The sequence below is a fragment of the Drosophila yakuba genome, chromosome 2L (genome assembly GCF_016746365.2).
Source record: "Drosophila yakuba strain Tai18E2 chromosome 2L, Prin_Dyak_Tai18E2_2.1, whole genome shotgun sequence".
Classification (NCBI taxonomy): Eukaryota; Metazoa; Arthropoda; class Insecta; order Diptera; family Drosophilidae; genus Drosophila; species Drosophila yakuba.
This window is the reverse complement of record NC_052527.2, coordinates 23,995,120-24,013,906: the sequence shown is the minus strand read 5'-3', so window position 1 is coordinate 24,013,906 and position 18,787 is coordinate 23,995,120. Positions and strand designations below refer to the sequence as shown.

Here is an 18,787-nt window from a genome sequence, read left to right as displayed (position 1 = left end):
GGAGGCATTTTTGTGGTTGTTTATTGGGCACTAGCCCTATTAGCTTTGTCTCTTTTTTTTGTGTCTCTTTCTATGTTATTTCTATAAATTTTGTATAGAGTTAGTGTTGCTGTCGGTTTTTAACTGATAAGGCGGTAATTAGTCACAAGTCTTTACTTCTCGCGCACGAAAACATGACTGTAACTTTTATTTATTTATATTTCTTATTAGTAATGAATTCAAAAAGAAATAGTCCTTTTCAACGTCATCAGCGCTGTGTGACCGAGTACAGAGTGATATATAAATATTTCGTTCACTGGCGCCAACCTTATCTACTAAAAGTGATCGAACATGGAAACCTTACGGTAAAGTCAATTGAAAAACTAAAAAAAGAAATAAAAGAATTACATTTTCTGGATGAAACTGTTAGAGATACTGTTGTTTACTTACTCATTTCGGATACCTTATATATAAAAATGTGGTTCGTGAAGAGTTCTATACAAAGTTGCAGGACAACTTTGACTGCATATTTTTTATCCTTAAGCAACACCAGATTGCTGTCCGCGTTGTACCATTCAGGTAGGTATGGTATATATTTATGTAAGGATCATACAAATTAGGTTTAATTGTTTGGGTAATGTTTACAAGGTTTTAAATTATGATTGTAAAATGAAAAAACTACGACTTTCGCACTATGGACCTCGTTAAAAATTCTGCAGCGACTGACTTCAACATAATATTTGAAAGACACCATGGGAGAGAGAGACTGTTGGCAATGCTATTCGGCTGATGAAATACTTGGCGGTTTTGGTGGAATAAAAAACAGTGTGTACACTCCCAATACAACTAAGCTCCAAACCCACATTTATCAAGTTCGATGGCAAAGAAGTACACAACAAACGAATACCTTTCGTTAAGCAGTTATAATTGGCTGAAGCTTAACGTAATATACTTATACCCGTTACTCGTAAAGTAAAAGGGTACATTTGTAACTGGCAAAAGGAGACGTTTCTGTATAAAGTATATATATTCTTGATCAGGATCAATAGCCGAGTCGATCTGGCCATGTCCGTCTGTCTGTCCGTATGAACGTCGAGATCTCTGGAACTACAACAGCTAGAATGTTGAGAACAAACATACAGACTCCAAAAACATAGACGCAGCACAAGCCTGTTGACCAATGTTGCCACACCCACTCTAACGCCCACAAGGCGTCCACTTTTGAAAAACTTTTTGATATTTTCTTACATTTTTGTTAGTCTCGTAAGTCTTTTGCCACGCCCACTCTAACGCCCACATACTGACAAATACTGTCGGTGTTGAAGACTCTCCTTCGCACTTCCACTAGCTGAGTAACGGGTATCAGGTAGTCGGGGAACTCGATGATGGAAAGGCTTTCAATGCTCGCATCCCCTCGCGAAGATTTCCCTCTTCCATAATAGCGTTCCGCTCCCTTACTGGGTTGAATTTGTTCATGTAGAAGATACTCCAAGAAGATATTCCAAGCTGATGTTGAAGTTCCGACAGTGAAATCTAACATTTCTGGAATAATTTTATATTACTTCTTATACTCAAAACCACCAACGATTACCATGTCTACCAACAACCGTATTTTTTACAAGCCTTATGATCTAAATACACTTTGAAAAAAATTATGATTTAAAGCAGAAATTTTATGCACAGGTGTCCACAATTGAATCATACAAAACGTTGGACCTGAACATAACTAATAGTCCCTAAGTATTTTACAACTTTTTTTGGTGCTTGGTAATATCTTAAACAAATCCATTGAATTCTCACAATATCTATGCCATCTATGCACAAATATGCAAAAATCAATACAAATATATTGCAAAAAATAGACAATGTTGATTTATGCTTCGATCTAATTTAGCTATAAAGAATCTTCTTTCTTATTTTCGTAGCTGACGCAGATGATTGGGGAAAAGTTTATCCAAATATGTCTGGAGATGGTGCCCTTGGTATGCTTATAAATCGTAAAGCAGATATATGCATTGGAGCTATGTACTCGTGGTCCGAAGATTACACATACCTAGACCTCTCCATGTATCTTGTACGTTCGGGAATAACATGTCTTGTACCAGCGCCTTTGCGACTGACCAGTTGGTATCTTCCCTTAAAGCCTTTCAAAGAATCTTTATGGGCTACAATTTTATTATGTCTATGTGTGGAAGCCGTAGGATTGGTTTTAGCATATAAAAGTGAGCAAGCGCTGTATGAACAACCTAGTTACCGTGTGGGCTGGTGGACTTGCATAAGGTTCGGAGTATTTACCACCTTTAAGCTTTTCATATCGCAATCAGAAAACAGCAAGGCATATTCACTGACAGTTCGTGTACTACTCTTTGCCTGCTTTCTTAATGATTTAATCATAACCAGTATATATGATGGTGGGCTTGCCAGTATATTGACAATTCCCAGCCTGGGCGAGGCAGCCGACACCGTCCATCGTTTACGATTGCACCGATTACAGTGGGCGGCTAACTCTGAGGCATGGGTCTCTGCCATACGCGCTTCTGATGAGGTAAGTGTTTTTAATGACGAATATTATCATCATAGTAGTATACGTTTCTTTCTATAAAAGCCTTTAGTGAAGGAAATATTGAACAATTTTCACATCTATAGCGACGACGAGTTGCTACTCTTAGCCCAAGGCGAGGATATTCGCATTGGATTTTCGGTGGAGCGTCTGCCATTCGGTAACAACAAGAAATAATCATAATAACCAATGTTTTATTTTTGTTGATCTGTAGGTCACTTTGCAATTGGGAACTATTTGGGGCCTGAAGCGGTTGGTCAGTTAGTTATAATGAAGGACGATCTTTATTTTCAATATACGGTGGCTTTTGTTCCCAGACTTTGGCCCCTCCTTGAGAAATTCAATACTCTTATATATAGCTGGCATTCTTCTGGTTTCGATAAATACTGGGAATTCCGCGTAGTGGCCGATAACCTAAATCTGAAGATACAGCAACAAGTCCAAGAAACAATGACAGGAAGTAAAGATATTGGTCCGATTACGCTTGGCATGTCAAACTTTGCGGGATTTATAATTGTCTGGATATTGGGATCTGCTATAGCTACGTGCATTTTTTTGGTAGAGCTGTTTACAAATATTTTATAACAGGGTAACTTGATATAAATTTTTTTAATAAATATTTTCTTGGTTCTAATCGACCGATTTTGTGAAATAAAGTATATATTAGTAATTGTAATAGGTTCATTGGATAGAGTTTAGAGCTTCTAATAGTATAACCACGCTTCTTTGTATCGTTGTCTGAAACATAAAGGTGATAGATTCCGAAAAGTTCTTGGTGATCAAGCACTTCACGCATCCTGTTACTTTTTTTAGTTTGTCACTTTTGTTGCCAACTCCTTGCCGAATGTCAATTAGTGAAAGTATGCCGTCAATTTTGTCAAAAACAAGAAGATTGGAGCTTCATCTTAAAAGATATCTGGAAAAGTGCGGTCGAAATATAATGAAATTTTACTTTGGAATCTGCATAATATTCTTATTGCTAAAAACTGCAAATTTGCAATAGTTGCTGAAAATCGAGCTTTTAAAAGCACCCCATAATGTTACTCCATGTAATGTTCAATCCTTATCTAATGATTGTAGTTCTGCTGATGACTCGAAATCAGACGAGATAAATTCATTTTCATTTGAATCCCTACAGAAGAAAATTAAATAAAAAAAAATTTCGTTGAATATTTTCAAGGAAACACCATAATAATGGGTAAAACTAACCTTGATATTAAAAATAAATTAAATTTTAATAAACAGTTTTATTTTTAAGTTTTCTATACATTTTTATGGTTATCAATATTTAATAAAAAAAAACAAAAATTACTTTCCAAATTTCACATCATTAAAAATATACGTATACGCAGGTAAGGCGTAGTCCAATTAACTTAAAATGTTGTTTAAATATTTTGTGTGGTATTTTTATCATATATACCAACTTTCAATATACCAAATTTGTCAATATCTCCAATATTAGACTTTATGCCACTTTTTTTTTTAATTTAGCTCAATGTGCAATGTAAGGTAAAGGTATTATTGTCCCGTAGCCTAGTAATTACGGCCCCTTGGCTCATCTCGTAAAATTAATTTGGCATAAGTACTAGGCTCCTTGGCTCATCTCGTAAAATTAATTTGGCATAAGTACTAAGCAGACCATTTCAGCTTACAGCAACAGTAAGTCATTCAGATCAATCCACAAATAACTATCAGTTATATAAAATACTCTCATAAAATTACTTTGAAGAAAATATTTAGCCTAAAAACCTATCTTTCTATCGAATAAAAACAAGTGGTCTCCTATTAAATAAATGGTTAAATATACATTTTTCTTATTACTTAGACATACTTAAGACCTTTTCCTACTCCGTGTGAAGGGTACGTCGTCCCTCAAGGTACATTGAAGGTTGAACATATTGCATCAATTCATACAAGACAGAATGCTTAAGTCGAGTTACCCGACTATCAGATATCCGTTACTCAGCTACGTTTATACGGACATGCCACCTCATTTCTGGCATATTGATAGAAATAGGGAAAATAAAGATTTAATGAAAAAAAATTAAAATATGATTTAATAGTATGGTCTTGAAAGTTTTGGGCGTTTGGTGGGTGTTAAAGTGGGCTTAGCAACAGGTTTCCCAATATTTTTTTTTGTTTCCATGTTATTTTGGATACCTCTTTTGTTTTGATAAAATTGTTATTATTCATATTATTATTATTATAGCTATTTGTATTTCCTACAAAATAATTGTCGGGTCTGTTTCCCATTATGCTTCTTTTATTTCTTTAAGACCAATTTCCCTAATAGAAGGGTATACCACTATCGTTGAAAAGTATGTAACAGACAGAAGAAAGCGACAATACAAAGTATAAAGTTGAATAATTTCGAGTCGAAGGCCCCACCAGACAGAAACTTTTTACATTATATATTAAGTTTAGAATTTAGTACTAGATTTAATCTTAATAAAATAAAAAAAAATTAATGTTTAAAGTATAAAGTATTCCTGAACAGGATCGATGGCGTAGTCGATCTGGCCATGTGCGTCTGTTCACATTTCTTGTTCGCACTTCCACTATCTGAGTAACAGATACCTGCCGGGGAACTTGTTTTAAATTTGTTTCGTTACCTCGTAGACTTTCTTACAAACTAGGAGTATCTGTTATCTACCCTGAGTCAAAGTTGTCCCATAGGTCCTGAAATGGAGGGGGCGGATATGGTAAGAAGAAGACATAGAGTGGCTGATGCACGGAACTTCACTTTATTTCGTTACAGCTTGGATTAATATTAACTGATTGGGCCGCGGGACCGTGGAGTGGTGAACTTGGACCGGCTGGGAGGAGGGAGAGCGAGAAGACGAAGAGGCAGAGCGAAAGCTCGCGAGCAAGAGCTGGCCGCTCACACTGCCAGTCGGAACTTCGCGCCCTCCTGGCGTGAACATTCTCCCCCCATTGCGTAGGCAATGTAATCATTAGCTGGATGGGCAGAAGGATCGGTGTCCCAAGACGGTCCCATCGGTCCCATGTTCTGAGAGACGGGCAACCCAACCTTGATTTTAAGGAACCCCGGTCCGCGTGACAAATATTGTCAAATTTGGCCCTTGTTGCATCGCTCAGCTCTCAAAGGGGTTTCCGGAACCTTAGGCCGTGGTCGATCTTCAGTTGGAGGCGAACCTCCGTGTCCAGCACGACAATTGCTGTCGCCGGAATGTGGACAGGAACGTGGCCGCCCACGTTATCAACGACGGAAAGGCGACGGAAACCTCCGGTCGCGGCGATCGTTGGAGACTGGGGCTGGCGGCGGAGACCGGGAGGTGGACATCAAACGAGGTGCAGCGATGCCACTGTCGGAGCAGAGCGGAGTTCATCATACATGTGGAGCAGGGTGTGGTGGCTCAGCCTTGGAAAGAAACCCTCCTCCAATAAGAAAATGGCCTGATGTGAGGGTCAGAAAATCTGAGGGATCTTTGTACATCGGGGAAAGGGGTCTGGAATTGAGGCAATCCTCGATCTTAGCGAGATTACTTGCGGGCGGACGTAGATTTATAGAAAAGTGTTTTAAAACGTTTCACTCCCGCTTCTCAAAGCCCCTCCATATGTCCCTGGCTATATGCATCAGTAACAGGCTCTTTGTCTGTTTCTCCATAGTCCCCATATGCTGAGCGGGCTTTGCCAAGACTACTCGAGACATCATCATCCACTCCTCCACTGTTGGATATGATGGTGCCAAGGTATGGGAAGCTGTTGACGAACTCGATTGGGTTCCCATGTATGATGATGTTTCCTCGGTTGGAGTGGTTGAATCGCATAGCTTGTGTTTTTGCTACATTTATCTGGAGTCCGACGCTGCAGGCTATCCTGACGAGGTCATTACTTTTCCTCTGTGTATCGCCGAGTCTATGCGAGATAAGACAGATGTCGTCTGCATAGTCCAAGTCCTCAAGGTGTCTGGTGAGGCTCCACGTAATTCCGCGCTTGGACGAGCATACTTCGCTCATTAAGGGCATCCTTGCCGAATTCCGGTGTTCATCTGGAAAGGTTCACTTGTTTTTCCATCGATTTGATGATAGCGATGAGGTTCACAGGTACTCCTTTCCTTGCAAGTGATCGCCATATTGCTGCCCTTTCAACTGAGTCGAACGCCTTCTTGAAATCGATGAACAGGAGATAAAGCGGGGCTCTGCATTCCACAGCTTGCTCGGTAATTATGCGTAGTGAGTTTGCCTGATCTACGCAATTCCTGTGTGGTCTGAAGCCTGCCTGTTCGTCTAGGATTGTTGGCTCGATTTTTCCTGGAGGCGTTCGTTCAGCAGTGTAGCTAGTGTTGTGCAGTGTTATTCCTCTCCAGTTGTTGCAGTCGCTAAGGTCGCCTTTCTTGGGGAGCTTCACGATGATTCCGTTTAACCAGGAGTCAGGTACAGTCTCGCCTCCCCATATGCGTGCGGAATTTGGATGCAGCGTATCAGCCATCAGCTGAGAGTCAACTTGAAGCAGTTCGGCTGGTATGTTGACCTCGCAGGCTGCCCTGTTCCGCTTTACCTTCTTTATTGCATTCACAATCTCTCTTACATGCGGGGGTGTAGAGGGTATCCTGGTATTCCCACTTGGTTGCGCAATGCTTCTATAATCCGTAGCCACGTTTGGTGATGTGGTGTGGCTAATTCCCATGAAGTATTGGCGCCATCTCCGGATTTGTGCATCATCATTGGATAGTAGGTTGCCTTCTAGGTCTCTGACTGGCAGTTCCGTCGTTGGTGGGTTCCGGCAATCCGTGCAATCTGCTGGTATAACGAGAGCATGTTGTTCTCCCCGGCTGCTCGTTCTGCGTCTGTCGCAATTCTATCCAGTAGCGCTCGTTTGTCCTTTCTGGCCGCTCTTTTCACAGCTCTGCACAGTTCGCGATATTTATAACGATTCTGTGTGAGCTGGTCCGCCAGAGGCTTCAGATTGTTCCTCCTTCTAATCATGTCCCAGGTCCCTTCAGATATCCAGTCTGCTCTTCCACGTTGTTGCAGCCCAATTATTTGCTCAGCTGGGGTCCTTAGCTGTCTGCAGGTGCGCTCCCAAGGGCGCTCAGTTGTTGTCGCAATGTGGACGTTATTCTCGTATTCAGAGTGGAGTCACTAAGGAGGTGAAGGTTCAGGGGGGGGCACTCGTCGACAGTAGTGAGTGTCTCCATTTCCTGCTAATGCAAAGGTGGTCGATCTGGTTGCGCGTGTTACCACTAGGAGATATCCAGGAGTATTTGTGGACATCTTTGTTTGGGAATTTTGTGCCGCCGATGACCAGTTGGAATAGCTGGCAGAGTTCCATTAATCTCTCTCCGTTGTCATTGCGAGGTCCAGTTCCATGTTGGCCCATGACAGATCTTAGTCCGGTGTTGTTGGGGCCTACTTTCGCATTAAAGTCACCCATTAGGATGTTAATGTCACCTTGCCGCGTCTTGCTGAGGGTTGCTGTGAGGGCAGTGTAGAAGTCGTCCTTGGTGTCGACTTTGGCGTCTTCCGTCGGGGCATAGCATTGTATGATGTTTATATGTCTAGCTCTACATCTTAATCTGGCTGTCATGAGTCTATCGGAAATGGGTTCCCAGGAGTGCAGTGTCTTTTTTATGCGCTTGGACACGTAAGTTGTTCCTGATTGAATTTTACCTGCACCCAATCGCTAAAGTCGGGGTTACCGGCGATAACTTTTAGTGCAGTTCCGATTAAATTTATGCTCCTAGTATTTTTATGGTGAAGTTTTAAGGTTGTGATCAACTTGCGAATATGTGTTAGGTCCGTCATTATAACCGTTGTCCTGTGGTCGTCCGTAAATGTCCTCGTCATCGTTTCTGTCTGGTTAGCGTAGTCTTCATAAGTCTTCATGTTCATCGAGTGCTGTAGGTATCCGTAAGAATCCCAGATGACAATTTCGCCATCTTCTATTAGGATGTAGTCCGCGTTAGTGTAGACATTGAGCCTTATTGTCGCGTTCGTTCTAGAGGTCGTAAGTACGAGGACTAAAAAAGGACTCGTAGCCTAAGAAGAATATGGAAAAAATAATCTCGCTGGAGTGTTTAGCGTAGATTGTCCTTATGGACAACCCTCCCCTTAATAAGAACCGTGGTCCCCAGGTCTGCTTCGATGGTTTGTACAGATCTAAGCGGAGAAAACTTTATCGCCTACTTCATAATTTGTATCTGTCCTCTCTTTATTGGATGTTTTCAAGCTTTTATGCTGCGCTTGTTGAATTTTCTCGCTGATTTTTCTTTCAAATTCTACTGGTGTGGAGTGTATTATTTCTATTTGTTTTTTGTCCGTTACCGAATGTATGGTTCTAATAGAATTAGCTCTATAGTGTCGTCTATCCCTTTTTCTATTTTCAGGCACCGGGCTATTTCCGCGAGTGTGCCGTAAAACCGTTCTACATGTCCGTTGGAAGTACTATGTAAAGGAAGTGCGTTTGCGATAGAAATGTTAGAATTGTTGGGGAGGACTGAATTGATTGTTTTTGAATTTAGTGACCTTTCGTTGTCGCAATAGATGGTTTTTGTGTTTGGAAAAAAGTTGGGTATATTTAATATTGGTGACTTTACGTCCACGGTTGCCCTTGATGCGATTGCCTGTACAATGGCGAATTTTGAAAATTTGTCGACACACATAAGGAAGAGAATATATCGATGTGGAGTATTTCTCCAGCGTAAGAGGAAATTGGCATCTGTCCGATTTTATGTTTATTGGGGTGTCGACTATACTTGGCCAAAGAACAAATCTTACAGTTAGATGCCGTTACCGTTGTTAGGCGAAGCATTTTTGGGAAGAAGTAGTCTCGCAAGATCTGCTTCACATTTTCTTGGGCTGCGCGATGGGCCCTATTGCGTTCGGCTGTGGCGATTCCCCTTTGTTCCGTTTTGCCTGTAATATTTTGCACCACATGTTTTGAATATCTAAATGTGGTATTTGGGAATGCTTTAATTAGTGAGCGTTGAATAAATGCTAGGATTGGAAGTGTGCAATGTATTGCGTAGACGACTCCCGCATTAACCACATCTTTAATGGTGTTTATAAGGTTTTCCCGGTCGGAAAATCTTATTACGTGCCTTATTTTGTTTTTAAAGAGAATAAGGTTACTCACTGAAGAATTTGTATCTTCTTCTATAATGATCTAATTTCTGAAACAATTAATTGGCAAGATAATGCGTATGAGTCTTCTAATGCGTTTACGTTCTGACGAGATAACGCTTCCGCTACTAGGTTTTCTTTTCCTGGCGTGTAAATAAGTTTCGCCTCATAGTCTTCGAAATTCCCATTTCAGCGTTTTAGCTTCGCATTAGTATTTTTTTCCGAGATGGCGAAAGTGAGTGGTTGGTGGTCGGTGTAGATGCGTAATTCTTTTACACAGTATATGTAATTACGAAGGTTGTTAAACGCCCAAACTATGGCGAGAAGCTCTCGCTCTCTCGCTGGTTGCAAAATTTTTTTCGTTATCACGCAGCGTGCGCGATATCATTGTAATTGGGCGTTTGTCTTGGGATAATACGGCTCTAAGTCCGTACCCAGATGCATCCGTCGTTAAGTCGAACGGTTTTTTAAAGTCTGGGTTTGAAAAAAAAAAACATCTTCTGATGCCAGTATCTCTCTTAGCCTCTTAAATGTTGTTTTTTGTTCTTCAGTCATATTTATATTAATTTATTTTTACTGATACTTGCTTGTTTTCCCGTTTTCGCCTTAAAGGATTCCCGTTAGGGGGCGTGCGATTGACGCGAAGTTTTTGATAAAACACCTGTAGTAACTTGATAAACCCAGAAAAGATCTGAGATCAAAAAGAGTTTTTGGCACGGGGATCTCCTTTATAGCTTTCACCTTTTCAGGTGAGGTTCGGAGACCCCCTTGCGACACGATGAATCCCAAGTATTCGACACTTTTTTTTTAAAAACTTCGACTTTTCTAGAGATACCTCAAGCCTGCTTCAAGCAGTTTTTCAAGGACCCTCTTTATGTCCTTGACATGGTCCTCTTTTGTTTTTGAGCAAATAATAACATCGTCGACATACACGTAGCATATCTTCGAGATTCATTCTCTTAAAACGTCATCTATAGCTCTCTGAAAAATACTTGGGGCGTTCTTAAGCCCGAATGGTAATCTGCAAAACTCATATTTGCCATTGTTTATAGAGAAAGCTGCTTTTTCTCGGCTTTCTCTGCTAACACGATTTGGTGAAAGCCCGCTTTAAGGTCGATCGTTGAGCAATATTTTGACTCGCCCATATTTGACAATGATAGGTACATCCACGGTTATTTGGTTCAACTTTCTAAAGTCGATAACCAAGCTTTTCTTTTTTACCCCGTTATGGTCAAATCCCTATTTATCTACAACCCAAGTCGGGTTGTTGTACCACCTGGTTATAATCTTCCTCTCCTGACCCTTTTCTGGCATATAGTTAATTCTTTGCTGAGTCCGTGTGGATTGTCCCCTTTGCCAAGTTGCAGGCTGCCTCGACCGACATGAGTTATCAACCTCCATAGGTTCGGGTGGGGGCGACTGGCTCTGGGTGTTTCCCAAATACGGACGAGACTTCTGTCTAAGCGAGACGGTTTGATGATTTCCTCCCCTTTGGGTTTTTTTCTAATTGCCCCTAGGTTCTGATCCTGTTCAATATAGTTATATGAATTTTGCTGTGATGGATTTCTCCACCCTGCCTGCCGCTGATTATGCGATTTATAATTTTTTTCCTCATTAAGCCGGCAAAGTTTGCCGCTTCTTGAGCTAGTGCCAATACCGAATGCAAGTCCAGTGGTTGTGCCGGAAAAACGGCTATTTTCAGTGATTTTTTTAGGCCAGATACAAAGGCATGTAAGACGTCATTTCTGTGTTGTTCATTGAGGACGGCTGCTGTGGCCGCGTCATGTGTCATAACTGTTTTATTTGTTAGAAGCGTTAGCTTCCGTTCTACCTCATCGTAATATTTGAGTAAGGGTAATTCCCCCTGTCTTGATAAACTTACTTCTTGTTTAATTGCATGTGTCGGAGTGTTGTCCGCGTATTTAAAGTCTAAACGTGCTATTATCGCATAGAAATTAAACACATTGTTAAATGGGGCTAGCACGGCGGCCGCTGGGCCTCTAACTTTATTTTTCAGAATTCCGACAGCTTGGTAGCGTCGGCTGCTGCCTTCGTAAGGTTCAAATACTTTGTATGCCGCAGTTGCGACCTGTCTCCAAAAGACGTAATTTGTTTCCCGTCAAATTCCGGGACGGATTTTATCAAGTCGAGAGGTTCGTTCACTCGCTAATTTCAATTTCGCGATATATCTGGACTTTTGGAGTTTTGCCTTTAAGCAAATTTAACTCCCCCGCAATAGCGGATAATTTTTCTTCGAATATCTCTCCCTGCCTTTGGAGCGCACCGCCTATGGCGGCCTCCATATTTGCAATCTGTTCTGCTTGCATTCCTAACACTTGCTGCTTGAATTCCTATCGTCGAGAATGCTGTCCGGAATGTGTGCTGCCTTATTGGCTTGTTTTTGTACTTTTGTTTCTAAAAGTTTCTTATACTCTTCTAACACTTCCTCGTCTGACGAGGCGTTGTCATTCCCTCTATACATGAAAAAATTATCGTTGGGTATATTTTTTTTCAGTGGGTCTCAGTGAATAAAAATATTCACATCTATTTTTTATTTAAATTTGATTTTAAATATCGGCAGAATTTATTTTATAGGTATTTTCTATTGACGAATCACTTTAGACAAAAAGGCTACTCACATGTTAATATTTTATCGTCTAGATTTGCGTTTTGCAGTTCCCCTTCGTAGTCTTGCATGTTTTTATTTTGTCGTCACGGTTTGTTTGCCGACGGCTTTTGGTTTCTGGTACTGCTGCTGTTGCTGCTTGCCGTTGCTGCCGCTGGTAGGCTCTGTTGCTGCTGCTGTGGTTGCCGCTGGTATTGTTGTTGTTGTAGCTGCTACCGCTTCCGCTTTTTTCTGGTGTGAGAAGTCCTGTAGTTCGCCTTTATTGTCCGCTCTCCCGTTAGCGCGAGGGTTTAAATTGATTTATCGAGACTGTTAAACCCCGGAGTACAAAAATAGACTAAAGAGCTACCCGTTTCCCATTTTGAGGCCTCTGCCTCTCTGCAGCGCAGTCTCCAAAGCGCCAGGTCAGCATTCCGATATCCGGTGTCAGTCAATCGCTCCGCGAGTGCTCCGACCGGGCTCTGTGCAATTGCCCTTAAAATGCGCGATCAGCAGTTATTTCACTGCGCGTGCAAGCCACCGGATATGGTGGCCTGCAATTCGGCAGTTTCTCTCCGTGAGAACCGCCTGTTCTAAATTATATGTGCTCAAGTGTACATTTTTTAATCAATTAAATCAGGATAATTAAATCCCAACAACAATTCCTCGGGCCCATAGGATGGATTCGGGTAAGTGAATTTATTATTTTCTTTTTATTTACACTTGCTTATGTGAACATCCCTACATAAAGGAAATTAAAGAATTGACAGGAGAAAATTAAAAGTGAAATACAAGAAAATGAATGTTACATTAAACAAATGTTTAGTAAAATTAAATTAGTGAAATAGAATTAAGAGATAAAATTAAACAAAATTACCGAAGTTTAAGAAAGAAATAAGAAAATAAAAATCATGAATTAGGAAAGAAAACAAATTAAATAAATTATTAAATAAATTCAATTAAAGTTAGCCACCGAAACCGAAAATATAAATAAAATAAAGAATCAAAAAATGGAACCAATAACCTATAGTTACCGTAATTACTTAACAATAAAAAGAATAAAATGAAATTAGGTTGGCAAAAATTAAATTCTAATTTTTTTTTCATCAACTATCAAACATGGCCTTATATACTATATTTAAATGAATAAAATTGTTATAATGTTTGGATAAATAAATATAATTTTCCATATGTGAAAAGGCGAAAAGTATGATGAAAGAGTAAAACCTAAATTAGGGATTTACCATATAGTGCCAAAGGTAAATAATGGAGGGTGGGTACAGAGGCGGGTTATTAAACCATCAGTGTAACCTCATTTCCATTAGATATACTGGCTTACACCCATGAGTTCTCAGAGTATCGTTCTTTCAATTAATTTTTTTTTTGCATTAATTATAAATCTTACCCATCTACAAAGTAGGCACGGGACTATAAATTTAATTCAATAGGCTTTCTGATCGAGTGAGGGCTTTATTATTTGGCCAACGAACCCCCCAATGCCGACTGTAAGCTAGCTGCATCCAGGGTCCCAACGGCCAACAATTTAGCGAAGATCTCACCACTCAATCTACTATGAAAGTTCCCAATTACAGAATTTGGCGCCCAACGTGGGGCCACGCAAAAACTACTAGGTACATTTAACTAGAAGGTGAAATCCATCAAGCCTTTATTTATACCGAGTTTGTTAAATCGCAAGTTAACGTCGGATTTTTTTTTTTAATTCCTTCTATTCCTTCTATTCCTCTCGGGAATTTAGGGCTTCTACGAGAGCTATCCATCTAAACGTTCCATTTTCCAATTCGTGTCCGTTTTGAGATGGATATGGTCGTTATCGAATTTGGGGAGCCGTTTTATGTTTAAATTTCTCGTATTAGTTTCAGTAATCGTTGTAAGTTTTTCGATCGATCTGGTGATTGGCCAGATGCGGCTTATCCCAGTGGTGGGGCTGCCACCTGTCGCCATCGGGGATTGGCGTCTACGGTGTTGTGTTGTTATTCGTAAAACAGCGAACAGTCTGATAACGCGCTCGCCCTGCTGGGTGTTGTTGCTGTTCGCAGAAAAACACAGGGTGCGCTTGGTACCATGTGGGTAGCAAACTGATTTACTTTTATAAGCTCAAGAATAGGAAAAAACAATTTTTGGCATTGACCGGAAAAATTCGTCCACTCTTTAGTTCCGAGATGTTTAAATTAGTTGTTTGAAATTATATCCGTTTTATTTGCATTGAGTTCTGTCTGGAACTAAATTCCTAAGGACCGTGTCTCAGAGAATATCCGACGGACCTGCAATTGCACAGTGACCGGAAATAATTATTCATTTTAAAGTAAATTCTGGAAAATAATTTACTAGACCTTCCACAATGGGATTACAAAATAGAGCAGGAAGCATATTTCTTATACAATAAAAATGGCCTACTCTTTGACTAAATTTCCTATTAAGGAAGTAAACTTACCAACTTATAAGTTCAGCTCTGCTAAACATCACCCTATTATAAAGGTTTTGCTGAAAAGCTATAGCGTGAAAAGTTTATAAATTAAAGAGTCATCGCGAGTGTATGACCCAAGCGGACTGCAGTTATTTTAGTATAAGAAAATTAAAACTACCTGTTCATAAATAAACCCGCCAGTGTTACTGTTTAGTTTGATTTATTGGTTAATTTCAGACACTTAATATTAATTAGTTCGACATTGATGCGTACGTTTTCTTGCAGATCAAAAATGTGACTAACTTAAGCTTTGGCTGTACTCACGCCATACGATTAAACTAGCATAAGACGTAAACAAGTTACAGTTAGAAGGGAGTTAGAAGTTTGGAAAAGTACTGGGCAAGCTCGTCGATTCCTGCGTGCACTGCGGTGATGCGGCCAAGAATCCATTTAGAGGGCGGTAGATTGGGCTCCTTGAGTACTACCAGTGTGTCGATCTTCAGATTCTCGGTTTCCAGATGCCACTTTGTCCGCTCATGAAGAGATGTCAGGTATTCCAATGCCACCCTTTCCAAAAACCTTGAACCATGGCTTGCAGCTGATTCCACCTCTCCAATCGATTGACTTGCATATCCAGACGACAGGGTTCAGGCAATGCAGTATACGGAGATCCAGCCAAAAATGAGCAGGCGTCAGTGGATCCAAAGAATTATCCCCAGTTGGGCACAGCGGGTGTGAATTCAGGATAGCTTCAGTTTGGGTCAGGACAGTAGAGAGCTCCTCAAACTTTAAAGCCTTTGATCCAAGTATCCGTTTCATATGGAGTTTAATTGAGCAAACTCCAGCTTCCCACATCCCTCCAAAATGGGGAGCAGACGGGGGTATAAAGTGCCAAGAAATCCCTTCATTGGCAAAGAATCCTGCTAGTTCCTCATCTTTGGCTTGTTGAATGGCTAGACGTCTCATGTCATCCAAAGTTTGCTTGCCTCCATGAAATGTAGTTCCGTTGTCCGAATACAGGTCAGTAGGCTTCGCTCGGCGGGCAATGAATCGTTGAAAGGCTTCGATGAAAGCCTGTGTAGTTAGCTCACTAACAACCTCGATGTGAAGTGCCTTTGTAGTGAGGCACACGAAAATAGAAAACCATGCCTTTCCGATGCGTGGAGTTCTTCCTTTTGATTCCTTGATTGCGATCGGTCCAGCGTAGTCCAGCCCTGTGTGTTGAAAGCAGCGGCTAGCTTGAACTCGAGGAATTGGTAGCTCTCCCATGATCTGGTTGCTTGTGCCCTTTCGTTGAAGAAAACAGGATTTGCATTGGAAGACTGCCTTTCTGACGAGATTGCGGGCTCCCAGAATCCAGTACTGCTGACGAAGATTGGTGAACGTTGCATCAACTCCAGTGTGCAGATAGGAGATATGAAAATGTCGAACCAGCAGTCCAGCTAGTGGTGTATCTTTAGGTATCAGAATCGGGTGCTTGGCGTTGTAGTTGAGTGTAGATTGCTCGATTCTCCCACCGACTCGCATTACTCCATAATCATCCAGAAACGGAGAAAACCGGATAAAATGCGATTTAGCGTTAAGCTGGCGTCGATTCTCTAGCTGCGCATATTTTCTGGCAAAGGATTTTTGTTGCACATGTCGAATAAGTCGGCGCTGTGCGTCCAGCAACTCTTCAGACGTAAGGAATGGTGCCGAATTCCTATGATGAGATCGAAGAGTGTGAATAAAGCGATGACAGTAGCTAGATACCCTTATAAGACGCGTCCAGGTTGAGAATTTGTGGATGAGTAACTCGTGTATACTTTCATCAGGAAAGTTATGTAGAGTCGTGGACTTTATGGCTCGTTCTTCGGTGTTGACATCGAAACTTGAAGATACGCTGAACTTGCTTGTAGAAGGTGGCCACTCAGAGGTGGGTGTGGCCAGCCAGGACGGACCTTTCCACCACAGTCGATGCTCCAGAAGCTTTGACGGATGAAGTCCTCGGGAAGCACAATCAGCAGGATTGTCTTCCGTGCGAACATGGTTCCAGCAGCTACGGGAAAGTCGCTCAATATCTCAGAAGTTCGGTTGCAGACGTAGGTGTTCCACCGTCGAGGGAGAGCTGAAAGCCAGTGTAGCACAATTTCTGAATCTGTCCAGCAGCTCGTGCTGAAAAGAGGAATTTTTAGTGATGTTTTGACAATAGAAAGCAATCGAGATAGAAGTAACGCAGCGTTTAGCTCCAAACGTGGAATTGATACGGGCTTGATCGGGGCCACCCGTGTTTTGGCGGCAACCAGAGTTACTTGAAAGCTGCATCCAACTGCAACTCGAGGGTAAACTACCGCACCGTAGGCGTGCGAGGATGCGTCGGCGAATCCGTGTAGTTGAACATCTCGAAATGGTGACGCAATATACCGTGGTACTTGGCATTGCGTTCTTGGAAGATTAGCTTGAGTAGAACTGTGACCGGCGCTACCAGTCCAAGCGGATCATAAATTCTTGATAGCTGAGACAAGAGTTCTCTTTTCGTCGGAGAAATGGTCGCATCGCATCCCTTTAGGTTGAGATACAGAACGTCCTTCCCAGGGTTCCATTGGATACAAAGAACTTTGACAGGTGAATCCGCAGCTGATTTGTTGAGGAGCTGGATAGGTTCAAAACATCTATATTTCTCTGGTAATGATTTCAGAAGACGCTAACTAATAGAACTCCATTTGCGTAGCTTGAATTTTCCCTTATCCAAGAGGGCTATAAGCTCGTCCTTGAGAATCATAAGCTCCTCGAATATGTTGGCGCCTGTAGGGATATCGTCCACATAGGCATCGTGCAAAAGAGCGTGAGCTGCTGCAGGGTATTCATGGCCATGATCGTCGGCAAGTTGCTTTAGAACTCGAACAGCCAGAAATGGTGACGGTGCCAATCCGTAGGTAACCGTCAGCAGGCGAAAATGAAGCAGAGGTTCATTCTCAGTCTTGCGCCAAACAATGCGCTGAAAATTGGTGTGTGGCTTAAAAATTTTAATGCCTCGAAACATCTTTTCGACATCTGCGCATAAAACATATACGCCGGAAGCGTAGACAAACGCCAAGAAGATCGCGTCGAATCGGTGGACCAATATGTAGTCTATCATTGAGCGATACTCCAGAGCTGTCCTTTCCTGATCCATCAAAAACTACATTTGGTAGTCAGACTGTCCAGTTTGATGACAGCGTGGTGCGGCAAATAGAAGCAGGTGTCTGGGGACTCCTCAACCTGAGCCGAGGTCAGTTTTTCCATATGTCCACGTTGCAAGTAGTCGTCCAGGAAAGCTTCGTACTGCTGCTTCAATTCTGGATACCGACGAAATCTGCGTTCCAGCGAGAAGAAGCGATTGATGGCCTGTGGCAAGGTCGAATCAATAGGCGGTGCCTTCTCCTTGAAGGGATACTCGACGACGTACACCCCGTCCGTCGAGCGCTTGTGTGTGGCAGCAAAATGACGCTCTGTGGGATCGCTGGCGTCCAGGAGGGCCTGGTTAGGCTGAATGCTGTCCATCTCCATGAATGAACGAACCATCGTGTCTAGGTCCGCGTGATGAGTAACCGCAGAAGTAGGGTGATCATCGAATGCAGAGTAAGAGCCTGCAAGAATCCAACCAAATACTGTATTGAGAGCGATAGGAAAGTCGTTACCAAAGTGTTTCCGATCTCCTGTGTATAGAGACCAAATTTGATCCGATCCAACAATGACATCGATTGCTCCGGGTGTGCAGAACGTTGGGTCTGCCAAAGGAAGCTCGCAGATTTGCCTCCACGTAGAGGATGAGGTGTCAATAACTTGGGCAGGAAGTGATGACGTCAGCGAGTTGAGAATGAACGAGACCAATTCGACAGTTTGGCCCGAATGACGAGAGCGCAGCTTGATATGTGCGCGTCCTCGGGTAACGCCCGCCCTGTTGGCGGCGAGACCGAGAATAGAAATCCGTGCGTGCGTTCGACGCACGCCTATTCGCTGAACAAATGATTCCGATGCCAAGGTTATTGTAGATCTAGTGTCCAGGAGCAGCCTGCAGGTTGTAGTGTTTCCCCAGGCGTCGATGACGTCAGCAAGGATGGTTGGCAACAGAGTCTGAGCACCAGCCGCCGGAATATTCTCCAGAGTATGAT

At 41.9% G+C, this 18,787-nt stretch overlaps 3 protein-coding genes across 3 annotated transcripts; 1 reads left to right on the top strand and 2 right to left on the bottom strand.

Annotated features, from left to right (window-relative positions):
* Positions 1 to 330: 330 nt before the first annotated feature.
* Positions 331 to 3,794, top strand: LOC6540014. The gene is made up of 4 exons (XM_039370248.1): positions 331 to 344; positions 1,882 to 2,524; positions 2,585 to 2,699; positions 2,754 to 3,794. The coding sequence occupies exons 1-4, from the start codon at positions 331 to 333 to the stop codon at positions 3,122 to 3,124; spliced, it is 1,143 nt and encodes a 380-aa protein (XP_039226182.1). The 3' UTR covers positions 3,125 to 3,794.
* Positions 3,795 to 15,188: 11,394 nt separating this feature from the next.
* LOC122319467 lies at positions 15,189 to 16,181 on the bottom strand. The gene has a single exon (XM_043206792.1). It carries the CDS (start codon positions 16,179 to 16,181, stop codon positions 15,189 to 15,191), a length of 993 nt encoding a protein of 330 aa, XP_043062727.1.
* Positions 16,182 to 16,492: 311 nt separating this feature from the next.
* LOC120320683 lies at positions 16,493 to 17,131 on the bottom strand (the record flags this gene model as incomplete). The annotated part of the gene is made up of 1 exon (XM_039371058.2): positions 16,493 to 17,131. A coding segment is annotated over one exon (639 nt), but the record flags the coding sequence as incomplete, so codon positions are not given.
* Positions 17,132 to 18,787: the final 1,656 nt, after the last annotated feature.